The following is a 15258-nucleotide window of genomic DNA, read 5'->3' as shown; positions in this document are numbered from 1 at the left end:
CTACAACTTAATCCTCAGGATCTGTGACTATGTTACCTTACACTGCAAAACAAATTTTGTTTTTGTTTTTTTTTAATTTTATTTTTTAATGTTTTATTTATTTTTGATACAGAGAGACACAGAGCATGAGAGGGGGAGGGGCAGAGAAAGGAGACACAGAACCGAAAGCAGGCTCCAGGCTCTCAGCTAGCTGTCAGCACAGAGCCTGACGCGGGGCTTGAACCCTCAAATGTGAGATCTGACCCGAGCCTAAGCCGATGCTTAACCGACTGAGCCACCGAGGCGCCCCAAAACAAATTTTGTAGATGTGATTAAGTTAGACATTCTGAAATGGGGAGATTATATAGGTTATTTTGGACGGCCCAGTGTAATCACCAGGGTCTTTCTAAGAAGGCAGGAAGATGAGAGTAAGAGAGAGTGGAGGGGGACTGGAGGATGCTACGTTACTGACTTGGAAAATAGAGGATAGAGACATGAGCTGAGGAATGCAAGTGGCCTTTAGAAACTGGAAAAAGTAAATGAATTCTTCACTTAGAACCTCCAGAAGGATCCAGCCCTGCCAACTTTAGTCCAGTAGGATTTATTTTGCCCTTCTGACCATCAGAAACATAATGTCTTTTAAGCAACTAAGTTTGTAGTGATTTAATACAGTAGCAAAAGAAAGCTAATACAAAGGCCAATTCAAGGCACTATGGTAGTTTAAAAGGGGTCTCTCTATGTCAAGTTATGGAGTGGGGATGGTATGTTCCGGGAGAATTACCCAGAGGGGATGACACCAATGTTGAGGAAGGGAGAGTGTGTTTCAGGGGGATGACCCAATTAGAGAAATTAGTATTTGCAAAGGCATGCAAGGAGAGCATGGCAAGTGTTTCAAGAGGGCAGAGTTACTTGTATTAAACAGTAGGAATAATAACAACATTAATTCTGCTAAGAATAAATACTTGTATGCCAGACACTGTTCTAAACCACCTTACAACACTGAGGTAGAGACTATTATTTTCATTTTACCCATAAGGACACTAAGGTTTGCAGAAGTAAAGTAACTCTCCTGAGATCAAAGAGCTAGAATTAGAACCTTGGTGGTCTGTCTCCAAAACCCAAGAATTGCCTCTGTAATACACTACAGTGAAGGGTTTACTCAAGTAAGGTGGCGTCATTGTGGCTGAAGATAAATAATCTATCAGAGGGTTACTAAAGAGGTGAGGATCAGCAGAGTTTGGGATACCATCTCATCTTAAACAATTATAGAGAATAAGGTTGACAGAGAGTCAGAGGGCCTCTAAATTTCTTTGATGTGATCTCAGTTTTGCTGTTGGTGAAGACAGAAGAACCTTCCTGACAAAGTAAATCCTGTCTTCGGTGTTTCAAATGCCACACTTTGCATTTCTTTTATTTCACTTCTTCCTTCCCCCCGACTGTCTCATGTGCAGATGGGGGTCTATGGGTGGCCTCAGGTACATCTGTAAAATGCCTTGAAGTAATTTCAAACTTGGTTGCGCCGCAGAATCCTGTGGGGAAGTCTAAACACAATGCAGATTTCCTCCCCTCCATCGGCGATTCTGATTGAGTAGTACTGGGATGCGGCTTCCGTCCAACCCCAAACTCTCTCAAGGGAATGTGAAACACCGCCAGGTTTTGGTGATCAAAGGCTGCACGACTCTCCTGGTCCACCATACTTGGTGCACTATTCGTGAAGGCCCCGCCCCAACTCCGGGCCCCGCCCCAGGACCACCCCTTGCCCTCTTCCTCCCCAGATTTCCTCTCTTCTTCCCTCCCTCGGTCCCTCCGTTAGGTCTCGCCCAGCTCCGCCTTTCCCCGTCCCTGCCCCCGTCACAAGATGGCTACCAGGGCGCCGGGCCCGGAGCCGTGGAACCGCGTAAGGATCCCGAAGGCGGGGAGCCACAGCGTAGTGACAGTACTGGACCCCGATGCGACACTGGGTGAGTGAGGGGTCCCGGCGAGCTACATACCTTTCCGGAGGCGGTGTCCGGCGGGGCCCAGCGCATGTGCGCAGGGGGCGGGACTTCCTGAGCGCGCGGGACACTGGGAAGGAGCGCGGGGCCGGATCTGGCTGCGGGCCCGTGGACTTCCGAGTTACCCAGGGAAACCTGTGGGGCCTCTGACTTTGGAGTCACGGATTTTAACTCACTGAACCTACCTCACGACCTGGCTGGAGCTATGAATGTCCGAGGCCCAGCCCTGCGCCCAGGGGGCGGGGAGAGGTGGACCCAGCTAGCGTTAGGGAGTACTGTCTAGAAGCCTGTGCTCCCTTAAGCCACCAGCAGCCCATTCACCCTTCAGTCTGTTTCCTGATCGTCTAAGAGGGCGTTGGGGCACTCTGACTTTAGACCGCAGTCTTTCTGGGCCTCTAGTTCCTTATCTGTAAAACGAGGTTATTCCTCCCTACCTTCCACCGGCTGTTGGGAGCATCTAGTGCTATAATTAAGGGAGAGTGCTCTTAAACGAGGGTGCTTTATCAATAGTACTGCTCTTTTTAGTCAGTAGGGCGCAATAGTTAGGACCCAAATTCGCTTTGAATCCAGGCTGGTTGGGAAGTGTCGTTATTTAACCTTTCTGTGCCTCCGCTCATTTTCAATTGCGGATAAAAAAAATAATACCTGCCTCATAGGGCTGTTTTGAGGAAGAGTTACTGTTATAAAGCATTTATAACAGTAACGGTGCCTAATGTGGTAAACAAACACCCAAATGATAGTTAATATTAAATACAACCTATCTAATCATGGCATCCTCTTCCTCATCCATAACCCAGATAGTTCATAGATTAATCTTCCCTCTTCTTCCATTCAAAAATTCCTTATTTTTTAAAATCTTTACTTATTTTTGAGAGAGAGAGAGAGAGAGAGAGAGCGAGCGAGAGAGCCAGCATGAGTGGGGTGGAGGTAGAGAGAGACACAATCTGAAGCAGACTCCAGGCTCTGAGCTGTCAGCACAGGGCCTAAAGACTGACTGTGAGCCCATGACCTGAGCTTAATTCAGTTGCTTAACCGACTGAGCCACCCAGGCACCACTATTCAAAAATTCCTTAACAGGATTCCTGTCAGGCATGGAAATTCAGCAGCTCGCTCCCCATCCTCAAGGTAGCCCATTCTGGCTTCATATAGTTGGGACCAAACAAAATTAAGTTTTCCCTGTTGTGTAGGAATCTGCCTTTGTGTTATTTCCATCTAGGATGCTAGTGCTACCCTGAGAGGCACAGAGAAACACATGAACTCCATCTTCTACTTCACAGCTTTTCCAACTAGGAAGCTGTTATTTTGTTCTATTGAGCATCCTGTGTTCAGTCAGGCATGCAGCAAATAATGTAACTTCCAGTTGCCATGGTGGTTTTTCTTTTCTGAATATATTGTTAAAGTACCTTTGCTTGTAAGAGTATGAGTGTATTCATTTTGCCTTACTTCTGTACATAACTAGGGATTTAGAGAAATGTATAACAGGTACCCCACCACCAAGGTAAGTAGGTGTAAGTATACACCTAATGACTGCAAAGTATTCACGTGAATATTAAAAATCAATGAAATGTGTTGCAAAGATACACATTCTTTTAGGATAGCAAGACAATTAAAAGTTGACATTATCTGAAGCTATTCTCTGTCACCATTTCCGTCTTCTCACATACTCAGAATCATTAGTTATGCTCCTATAGTTAAAGCTGGTTATATTAATTTGTTCTTAATACCCTTAATAAGGAAAGATGTTCCTTCACAGTGTTTTTATATAATATACTTAATGGAGAAATACGTATTAAGTTTTATTAAATGTCTCTGGTTTAGACCTTTGCGTTGCAGCTGTAATTAGAGAATGTGGTCTTGTTACACTGTCACTGAAGAGCCAAACCCTGGATGCAGAAACGGATGTGCTATGCGCAGTCCTTTACAGTAATCACTATAGAATGGGCCACCACAAGCCTCATTTAGCCCTCAAACAGGTAAGGAGGAAGCCGTGTGTTTACAATTCATCATGTTCACTTGGTGAAAATGAGATCACACTGCCACTATATTTTGTTATTTATGGAAACAGTAAATTACTTGTGACTTAATAGATCTTCAGTCCAAAGCTGCATGTGAGCTTTCTCTTTTTTCCCCAGTCTTGTTTCTAGTGGGTAATTTTTATGAAATGTTTTCTTCACTATATATAACCTATAATAAGAGTACTTTTGTCTTGTTCACAGATACAGTGATTTAAGCAAGACAAAGTCTGGATTAAGGGACAACTTCCTGAGCATAATCAAAATCCTAAGATCATAAAAAGAACAAAGTCATGGTTTATATATTTTGGGGCATATAATCTAATCAGTAATAGATTAAGTCACTGTATAACAAGTTATGGAAAGTGGCCTCCTGTAATTTTTAGATTGGGCCCTCTACATTATAGAGCTGAGTCTCCTAAGCTGGGTTCTTTATAAGCTCATTCATTCATTCATTCACTTTATTAATCCTGCAGGTATTTTTTTGTAGCCCTCCCCCGCCCCCCTTTTTAAAAGAGAGTATAGGGAGGAGCAGAGAGAGAGAGATCTTAAACAGGCTCCATGCTCAGCACAGAGCCTGACATGGGGCTCCATCTCACCACCCTGAGATCATTACCTGAGCTAAAATCAAGAATCAAACACTTAACAGACTGAGCCGCCCAGGTGCCACTTTTTGTAACTTTCTATGTGCCAGATACGAGGTGAAAAAGATAGACACGTACTCTAACCTTACAGAGATGTGCTTTCTGCTTCATATTCCACTCCCATTATGTAAGGCAAAATGAATGGAGATTTCTTCATCAAAGAAAGATCTGGGAGCATGGTCTTTCCCTAAGTTTTCTTCTCTAGGGCAGCTTTTTATCTCATGAGTCTTTTACTCCAAAACCAAACTTGAATGTATTTCAAGTTGAATGTATCAGATTGAACCTACTTTTCCTTCTGGTTTTCCAAGCTGTGAATAATATCTGGTCACAAAAATCTGGTGTTCTGTTTTCTCTTTTCTCTGCTTCTTCCTCTTATGTAGCTCTCCCATTCAGTCAATTGATTAGTTAAAACTTTTCTCTGCATCTAAACCCTTATTTTAATTATGGCTGCATCTTCTTCTTTCAGACCATGTCAACTTTTAATTGTCTTGCTATCCTAATTGATCTTTCCTCAACTCTGGTCTTTCCTATACTCTGACATATTCCATATGCCAAAGCCAGGTTAATCATCGTAAAGCACAGCTTTGATTTTTTTTATGGTTCTCTATTGGCTCCCGAGTAAAGATGAAACCTCTTAGCTTGGCTTACAAGATCCTCCATGATCTGGCCTTTTCAGTTTTCCTTAGTTCAGGCTTGTCTCTCACCTTCATATATTTTATATTCCAGACAACCTGAACTCTTCACAAGTCCCCCTGCTCACTACATTCTCTCACCTGAACATTTGCATATCCGGTGCTATGTATTTAGCATGCCCCGCCTCTCCATCTCTGCCTGGTAAAAGCTTTCTTATCCTGTAAGTCCCATTTCACTGTTCCCCAGTAATAAACTTCTTCCCAAGGGGTAACGTGAGGGCATATTGTGGTAATCTCATTTTAAGTTGCATTTTTTGATTATTAGTGTGGTTGAACTCCTCTTTTTATGACTGTGGGTTATTTGGGCTTCCCCTTTGTGGTTCTTTTACCATATTGAGCACAGTCTGCATGTGGCAGTCATTTGCATATGTTTTATTTACCCTGCCGTCCCTTAGAGTAGGGAACATGTTTCCTGCTCCTGCAACCACCATCTCCATTACTACTGCTGCCTTAGACCTGCTTAACATTTCATTATTTATACAGTACTGTCGTCTACGTTATTTTTCTCCTTTCAAAGAAAGCCAAGTAGTAGATTTAGCCTTAGATGAAGCACAGAAAATAGTCTTGATTCCTCTTTCTGTATGACAATGAGCACTGAATATATGGACTGTTCTTATGTTCCTCCTTGTTCCGCCTTGCTTAAATTCTCAATTATTTCCCTGATTTTTGAACCATAGCTCACTTACTGTATTTTCCAGGTGCTTTCCCATCTTAGTTTGTCAGTATCAGCATTTCTCTCAAAGCACAGGATCCAGAATTAAAAACCAAAAAGATAGAAGGTAACCGCAGAGAATTTGAGGATTGTTACCTCCACTCTTCTGAAAACTATGCTGTTATAAATAGAATTTATACTTAAATTTTTAGCATATATAGCTTTAGCAAGATAGTATCATTGCCAGTAACAGTGCCACCCAGATTTTTACACCCTTCAGAGTCTGGACGCCGTCCCATGCATGCCCTTTGTGTGGTATTTCCTAGAGACCATAGAATTCTTACCACATTTTGTAAAATAGGTAGCTTTTTGTTTTGTTTTAAATAAAAAGTGACTGAGTGCCTACTTAACACTGAGTTACAGTAGCAGATAAGATAGATGAAATATATTGCCCTCATGAAGTTCACACTAGTTGAGAGGAGAAAGTCAATCAATCAGTGCATCGAAAGGGTCATGGAGAAAAATAAAGCAGGAAAGGTTGGAGTGCTGAGGGGACTGCAATTTTAAATAAGGCACATCTTTTATTTCAGTATTTAAATATTTTATATGTCTTCTTGTTTTTACTACAAGGTTTTTAGTAACTAGAGATTGGGAAGTGTCATATACTATTTTATTTCCCAGCATGTCTTGCATAAAGTGTCCTGTATATACTTGTAAAGTGAATAAATCACTTTGCTCACCTCTGGGCCCATTTACAAGCTGTTAAAATTGAGTACTTAATTAATCTACTATCTTGTTTTAATAGTCTCATTATTAGAAATCACGTTGCCTCAGAAAAATTATAATCTTGAGAATAATCTCATACTTACTTGAGTGCCCTTTGTAGCGTCAGTCACATCCTGGCATATAGTAAATTCTTTTTTTATTTTTTTATTTTTTTAATGTTTTATTTATTTTTGATACAGAGAGAGAGCACGAGAGGGAGTGGGCAGAGAGAGGAGACACAGAACTGGAAGCAGGCTCCAGGCTCTGCGCTAGCTGTCAGCACAGAGCCTGACGCGGGGCTCGAACTCACAAACGTGAGATCTGACCTGAGCCGAAGTCGGAGGCTTAACCAACTGAGCCACTCAGGCGCCCCAGTAAATTCTTAATTATGTGTTTGAGAAATGTGTCCCACTAGGTTAATTTCCAATTTTTGAATAGCAGCAATTGCTTTGGGCTACAGATTACTCTAACATGAAGGTATTCTGTGTTCAGTGTATTTCCATACTGTGAACTTTTGCATCTCTTGGCCTTCCTAGTCACATTAATGGCCATGTCCATAGTCTATGAATTTGAGCTGCTTTTCCCCTTTCAGGTTGAACAATGTTTAAAACGTTTGAAAAACATGGATCTGGAGGGTTCAATTCAACATCTGTCTGAATTGTTTTCTTCCAAGTAAGTGGTCCAACTGCTTTATGATGGGCTTTGTGGCAGGCTGGGAACTCTCTTCAGTGTGATTTCCCTTTGGACTTTGCTTGGTGTTGGGATATAACTAATTGTATCTCAGCTGTCCAAATTTTGTTTTAGTAAGGGGTGCCTGGCATTTGTGAGCATCTCTCCCCTGTTGGCTTGTGGAGGGATGGCAAGATACTGACCTCTGGGTCATGATAGATTATTGAAATGTTAGGGTCTGTCAACTTCAGTGAGTCACTAATGAGCATACTACTTCAAATTGACCTCCAAGCTCACCTGCACTTGAAAACTGCTACCTAAGAGCTTTATAATTAATGAACTTTAAGAATAAAAATAACATACTTTTCCTTTTCTGTGTGTGTGTGTGAAGTGAAAATCGTCTTGTAACTACCAAAGCATATGCCATCCCTAGCCAACCAGTGGTTGAGTTGGTGCTCATGAAGATTTTGGGAGCCTGCAAGTTGTTACTTCGCTTCTTGGACTGTTGCTGCAAGACATTTCTGTATCCTTGAATCAACTGAAATGCTTTCCCCTGAATTAGAATTATTTGGATATATTTAATAGTATTTCTGTTTGAAAGCTACGTGGTTTATAGAATTTATAACCTATTCTTAAAATTGTGCTTCTTGGCCTCCTTTTTCTGGAATTGCTGATACAGCCATTGCCAGAGACTGCCAGTCTCTATGTAATGTGTCTTATCCTAAGGGCACTGACAATTAGAAATTCTTAATCTTAGAAGTGAGGAGAGAGACAGAGCGTTAGCAGGTCATGGGGCAGAGAGAAAGGGACACACAGAATTGGAAGCAGGCTCCAGGTTCCGAGCTGTCAGCACAGAGCCCAGCACAGGACTCGAACCTACAAACCGTGAGATCCTGACTTGAGCCAAAGTCAGAAGCTTAACTGACTGAGTCACCCAGGTGCCCCCAGAATGTTTTGAAGCTTTAATTTCTCCAAGAAAATTCCATTTCCAATCTGTTTCTTTCATAAAGGTAACTTATAAAACTCAAATTACTTTGTTTTTGTTTTCCAACTTTAACTTGATTCTCCAGCTTGACTGTGAAACATCTAGGCTTACGAGAATTCATTATTTTAAACCTTGTGATGGTTGGGCTGGTGAGCAGGTTATGGTATGTATGTACATACCTCTGAAATCCTTCGTTTTTGATCTAACTCCACCTAGGGTTCTCATTAGTCATTTTCATATTTGTTTTCCTATGGGATACTGGTGGTGCAGAGGTTCTGTTTGCTCAGTTGATCAGAGTTTACTTTGTATGGATTGGGAATTGAATGTTGATGGTTATGTCTTTGATGTGTTTACCTGGGTATCTCAAGTACTATTTCTAATCCTCTTGTTTATTCTGCTTATTCTTAGGGGTAACAACATTAGAATTACTAATAACTAACATTATTTTTAAATGTCAAACCTTCCATTATTCTTTTCTATAATGAAAATAGCTTTAATTTTTGCTGGTTATAATAATACATGCTTATTTTAAGACATTCCAAAAAAAAAAAATAAAGATGTAAAGAACTGAAATTTGCCTAAAATCTCAGCACATTTAAGATTTTGATTCTTATCCTTTGAGACCTCTTTCCACATCGTACTTTATTTAGTTTTAAGTAAATTTTAAACGTGGATTTTTCTGTTTGGGCTGGACTAATCTGGCTTTTTGCAAATATGTGCCAGAGCTTGTTTTTCTTATCTATAGTGGCAGATTGATAGACACTTGTTTTCAGCTTTGAATCTGTTGTGGTTATTAAATAATCTGCAAATTATAATTACTGGCTAACTCATGACCTCTGTGTCTTTCTCTAGGGTTCTCTATAAAGGTGTTTTAAAAAGGCTGACTTCTTTATATGAGCCATTGTTTGGATTGCTTCACGAAGTCTCTAGGATTCAACCACTGCCTTACTTCAAAGATTTTACTTTTCCTTCTGATATTGCCGAATTTTTAGGACAGCCCTATTTTGAGGTCTTTAAGAAAAAAACACCCACAGCTTTTGCAGCTAAAGGAGTAACTAAATTGTTAAATAAGCTGTTTTTAACAAAAGAGCAACCACCAAGGTCTAACAAAGAAACTGTACATAGAATTTCCAAAAAAACTAAGCAAATGAAGATCAATATGCAGAGTGATATGGATCTTGGACAGCCAGTAAAGAATAAGAAAATCTTCAAAGGTAATTTTCTCGGACATAGCACATACTCTTCTAGTTCCCTTTATTTCTTTTGTAGTAATTTGGCAAGAAATATCATATACTTGACAATTCGTTGATCTGAAAATAGTTTGCTTAAGTTTTTGTATCTGTGTGTCTCTCCGTCTCTACAGGAAAGTCATCAGAATTTGATTTGAGAGCTTTCTGCAAACAGCTGAAGCACAAGGCTATTCAGGTTTGTCCGGCGTCTATTACGATGGCATATGATTTCTGCTACTTCATAAAGTAGATACCACTTACCAAGGGCAGAGGTTGAAATCTGTTTTTATTCAGCTCTCAGCGCAGTCCCATCTTCGTTCTCAGCCTGTTTCTGAATGAATATAGGCACTCCCAAGGGACTAGGGCATCTAGTAAATTCAGTTTATAGAATGCCTTCAGAGACATTTTACTAAGGGTTTCGCTAGGATTTTAAAGTGTCCTTAGATCCACTTAGGTGTGGATTATATTAAGAGTATGCACTTTGTAGTCAGGCAGAAATTGTTTGAGTTCTGGCTTCACTTGGTACTAGCTGTGTGACCTTATATAAGTTTCTTGACCTGTCCAAACCCGTTTTCTAATAACAGTATGCACCTCATGGGATTATGCAGTTTTAATTCATATAAAGTGTTCAAAGCACTTAACTGTGGTTAGATATCATTAGCTACTTTTATCATTGTTACTGTCATCCTTGTCTTTTTCTGTCTTTCCCTGTCAGGGTTCAGATTTTAACAGGATTCCTCTTAGTCCGTGCCTGTAAATTCTGTTCTAGACCTAGCAACAGATAAGTACATCAGTGTCACCCTCTTTCATGTGGTAACTACTTGACTTCTGTTACCATCTCTTCTCAAATTGTTTTCTCCTGGTTTCTTGCACGGATTATTTCTTCTGTTCTATTGAAGAATTCTTAATCATTTCTAGTACATCAGAGTACTTTCTTGAATGTTTATCAGGATTCTAGCTTGGGCTTCTATTCTGTCCAGTTTATGAGTTCCAGGGGGAGGAATCATCATCATCAGCATTGTCATCGTTGTAATAATAGCTAATATTTACACTGCATTTACTCTTTGCCGGGCAGTGTTTGAAATGCTTTATATGTATCAACTTCTATAAATCTTGCAAAAGCCCTGTGAGGCTGGTGATATTATTAGTTTCACATTTCAGATAAGAAAATTGAGGTATAGAAAGGACAAGAAATTGCTCAGCCCACACAGCAAACATGAGGCAGAGCTGGGATTTGAACACAGGCAGTTTGGTTTCAGCCTGTTCTTTACCATTACATCAGTCCCCCAAATAGTTTTGTCAGCTCTTCCCAGGAACTGAGGCTCTCTGCCGTCCACCCAGCTGTTCATAGGTGAGCTGGTTTTGAAGCTGGCTGGTCGGTCGGCATCCCTTATTCATGACTGACCACCACCACATTTTTAGCAATTAGCACGGACATGGTCAGCTTGCTTTCAAGGTCAAATTTCTTTTATCAGTCACCAACACAAAGTATTGATACGTCTCTACCTTTATAGTTTCTATTTTTTTAATGTTTTTCTTGAATGAGAAATTTGGAAGAAGGTAAGTTTTGAATGAAGGATGAAAGCAAGCCTAGTAAGTGGCATATTTTCATAAACAATCAAAGTTGGTACAGTTCAAACTTCACTTGGTGTAGAAAGGACTGAAGAGACAAAGGTCACATCAAAAGACGGTAGAATTGGAAATGATGCTCAGCTTAAGCATTTTTAACATATTTTCAGCAGCCATCCCTGTCTCCATGCATCTTCAGTAACATCTGTGACCCAGTGTTGAAAGTAACTTGGTATAGAAATAAGTGAAAAACAAATCTGTGGTAATCCAGTAGTATCTAGGAAAAGGGCTCTCCAGTGATTTTTTTTCCCTACAAGATAGACTTTGACCAATATTTATTCATATAGAGTTTCATTTTTATGTGTAGGTTAAATAGATTATTTGTCAGAATATTTATATTTCCCATCTGAATTCAGTTATAGGTGGGATCTATTGTTGCACGGGGGCGGGGGAGATTTTGTGTTAGGAGCGGTGGATAAAAAATTAAGTTTTTCAAGACAAAGAAAAGCACAGTGAGTTTAAAAAAATGTTTTCCTTCTTTTAAAAAGGCATTTTCTAATTCTCATAGTGAGTTAGCTTTTCTTTGTTATATATTTATAAGTCAGTAATATTATGTCAGTGAGTTGGAAAAAGACATTTTCTAATTCTCATAGTGAGTTAACTTTTGTCTGTTAAATATTTATAAATCAGTAATAAATCCAATATATTTTTTTCACCTTTCCATATTTCAGGAGACCAGCATTAAATGTTCTCAGTCCAAACTAAAGGCAACCAAACATTCTTCTCAGAAAGCATCAGGAACTCCCTGTGCCAAAAGTTTTGTGCAAAGATTTCGAGAGGCTAAGACTTTCATTCAACTTTCTGAAGAAATCCGAATGGCAATTTTGTGGTGCAGGAGCGAAAAGCTCAAGGCTCAGGCCTCCTTTCTGGGCAATAAACTTCTTAAAAGTAACCGGCTTAAACATGTGGAAGCTCAAGGCTATAGGTAGGTATATAGTAAAAATTGTATCCTTTACTTTTTCTGTTGTCATTTAGGCAACGGTATATATATTCAAGTCAGCTTTTTTTTTTTTTTTTTTTTTTTAATGGGATGTCCAGAGCCTTAGGAGGGATCTATTCCAAATGTAATTTTGTTTGCTTTTGTTGGGCACAGCTATATCACTGAGAGGAAGAAAGTTAAATTGGTTCATTGGATTTATTCACTTATGCTCTTCCGCATCCCAGCTGTTTATTCCGAAGGCCTTCGGAGCGTGTGGTGCGCTGAGCCTGGGACACACCTGTGAAAGACGGACTTCGTTCAATGGAGTCTGGCTCTAGCCCTCGCTCTAGCAGGAGCGCCGGCCAGTCTGCCCACAGCTTCAGTGCAGCAGGATGAAGGTGTGAGAGCAGAAGCGGTCTGCCTCTTGCAGGGGCACACACCAGAGTCTAGGGTCAGGTCATGTTCCTTCGTGGGTGTCAGATTCTCCATGTATAGATTTCCTCTTCTTTTGGTTCTTAGAGTAACGGAACCGCTTAAGGATGATTATCTTTGGTTGTGAGCCAGTATTACTTGAAGCACTACAATGAAGTTAGACACTTTAGAGTTTTATATTTTTATTGAAAAATAGTAGATGCCCATGGCAACAATTTCAGACAAATGGCTGCAAAGAGCAACGAAAACAAGTTTTCATTAAGAGCAGTGAGAGAAGTTGTTGAGTATTCCTAAGGGATGAAATGTGGGAAAGGTTTCTACATTAGGGTCCCTTAAAGCCCTGTAGCCATCTAAAAAGGATCTATTCTAGGATGGAAAATTCAGCCTGAGACAGAGATGATAATAAATAAAATTTAATGAGAAGGGTAACAAACTAGTGTTTATTTGGTTCAACCATCATTCCTTATCCCACAAAGATAGTGCTCTTTTGAACTGCCCTGTTTTGCTGTTTCTGTAATATATTTATAGTACATTTTAAATTTATTTAATGTCGATAAGAACTCTCTGAGATAGGCAGTATTACTCTCATGTTGTAGATGAAGAAATAGGGGATTGTGCTTCAGTTGTTATAGCTGGAGATCTAGAACTCCATTCCAATCCTCTGATTCTTGTTTTCATTTTTTCTATTCCCATTTTAATTAGGAGGTGCGCTTACGCTCTTCCACACTTAAAAATTACCTCTTACAGTTAAGACAAGAAAAAGGGTTTGGAAACTGATCATGATTCACTACATTATAATAGGCTTTCTCAAAGTTATGTATTTATTTAAAAGAGGGGGCGCCTGGGTGGCTTAGTCAGTTAAGTGTCCAACTTCAGCTCAGGTCATGATCTCACGGTTTGTGGGGTTGATCCCCGTATGGGCTCCATGCTGGTAGTGCGGAGCCTGCTTGGGATTCTAGCTCTCTCTCCTCTCTTTCTGCCCCTCCCCTACTTATTCTTTCTCTCTCAAAATAAATAAATAAATGTAAAAAAAAAAGGAAAAGGGAGAGGTGATGGGGTAGAAACACAGACCCACGCTAATCTTTTGAAATCTATCACAAACAGTGAAGCAGTTAGCAAGGTACTGATACACCTCATGGCAGTATACTTTATTCAGAAGAAAAACACCTAAAATGATCAGCTATTTGAGTTCTGGATTCCCACGCTTGAAGATGATACACGAATCACAATTCGAGTAGCTCAAGTGTCACGTGGTCTACGCCAGCAGCTCTATCTTTTCCTTCTTACACTCCCTCATCACATTTCCTCCTTTCCCCTTATTTCCTTCTACAACATGAAGTTGTTTACCCAGATATGGATTAATACATCCAAAAATCCATATTTTTCTATTTGTGATATATCCTTTCCTCAGCTCCACCCCTGTTACATCATGAACAGTTCAGCAGTTACCAGGGAAAAGCTCTGACACTAAAGTATGGAGGTATCTCCCCATTCAGCTACCTTGCTAGGCAGTTCTAGGAACTACTTTACTTTGGGAACATAATAAGGACATATTTGTCTACAACCTGAGTCAGAGGAAACCTTTGCTCTGAAAACACACATTTGGGTTCAAGCTTCTATTTCCGTATTTTTTAGGTTGATTCCGAGGTTATACACAGGCACAAAACTGTGTACTTTGTTTTGGGAGTTGGCAAAAGGAAGGCAGAAGTTTTTGAAAATGTTTTCCTATGTCTTAATCTCAAATTTTTCCTTTCTCTTGTCCTTTAAAGTTTGCCAAAGAAACTAGAGTGCATAAAAACATCTATTTGCAACTGCCTTCTTCGTGGCTCAGGAATCAAGACTTCAAAGCATCATTTGAGACAAAGAAGATCTCAGAATAGATTTTTACTGAGACAGAGCAGACGGCAGAGAAAGTTGCAGCTGACTCTTTCAAAGGAAATTCAGCAGTCCCCTCAAGGGACTCAGAATGCTGCAGATAGCGGAAAATGGAAACGTTCACACTGCACAGTTCATAGAACTGATCTCTATCCCAACAATAAGCAACCCTTGAGGAACAGAGTTTCAAATCCTGCTATACAAGCTAAAGGGAAACGACTTCATGAAAACCTTATAGGAAACAATGAAAATGGATCTGATTCATGGACAATGGTGCAAATGAACAAACATAATCCATCAGGAACCATTAAAGAGACAGATGACATTGATGATATTTTTGCCTTAATGGGAGTTTAAATGCTCATATGTGAGACACTTACTTGCTTAACAAGCTGGCCCAGTGTTCTGTTTTACGTGGAACTTGCTGAGGTCTAGAAAAATTTGGAAATACCACTTCGACTCAAGAGAGGAGCTGGTTTAGTGTAACACTGTAGAGCAGCAATTTCAGTTCAATAAACATTTAAGTAGTTCTGTGTCATCTGACAAGTACTTGACTATTAAACAGTCAAATTTTGATTGTGACTTTGTACCAGGGGTTGAGAAGTCTCCAGTCCTTGAGAAGCAGATGTAATTCCTTAATGAAAGCTGGTGGGTCCCTGGGGCCACTTGGGTGGCTTAGTCAGTTAAGTGTCCCAACTTCAGTTCAGGTCATAATCTCACAAATTCATGAGTTTGAGCCCCACATCAGGCTCTGCACTGACAGCTCAGAGCCTGGAGCCTGC

The 15258-nt window shown here is 40.1% G+C and overlaps 1 protein-coding gene across 4 annotated transcripts; it reads left to right on the top strand.

Moving 5' to 3' along the window:
• Positions 1–1766: 1766 nt before the first annotated feature.
• Positions 1767–15025, top strand: NEPRO (nucleolus and neural progenitor protein). Of its 4 annotated transcripts, XM_029939306.1 has the most exons (10): positions 1948–2304; positions 3063–3098; positions 3792–3946; positions 7331–7410; positions 7799–7930; positions 8478–8555; positions 9245–9606; positions 9756–9817; positions 11922–12175; positions 14371–15025. In XM_029939306.1, the coding sequence occupies exons 2-10, from the start codon at positions 3065–3067 to the stop codon at positions 14831–14833; spliced, it is 1620 nt and encodes a 539-aa protein (XP_029795166.1). In that variant the 5' UTR covers positions 1948–2304; positions 3063–3064; the 3' UTR covers positions 14834–15025. The 4 variants fall into 4 exon arrangements, with proteins under 4 accessions (XP_029795164.1, XP_029795167.1, XP_029795166.1 ...); XM_029939304.1 differs by lacking the exons at positions 1948–2304; positions 3063–3098 and adding an exon at positions 1767–1940; XM_029939305.1 differs by lacking the exon at positions 1948–2304 and having other exon boundaries at positions 2964–3098.
• Positions 15026–15258: the final 233 nt, after the last annotated feature.

The sequence above is a fragment of the Suricata suricatta genome, chromosome 5 (assembly GCF_006229205.1).
Source record: "Suricata suricatta isolate VVHF042 chromosome 5, meerkat_22Aug2017_6uvM2_HiC, whole genome shotgun sequence".
NCBI classification, from domain to species: Eukaryota; Metazoa; Chordata; class Mammalia; order Carnivora; family Herpestidae; genus Suricata; species Suricata suricatta.
This window is presented reverse-complemented; position numbering and strand designations above follow the sequence as displayed.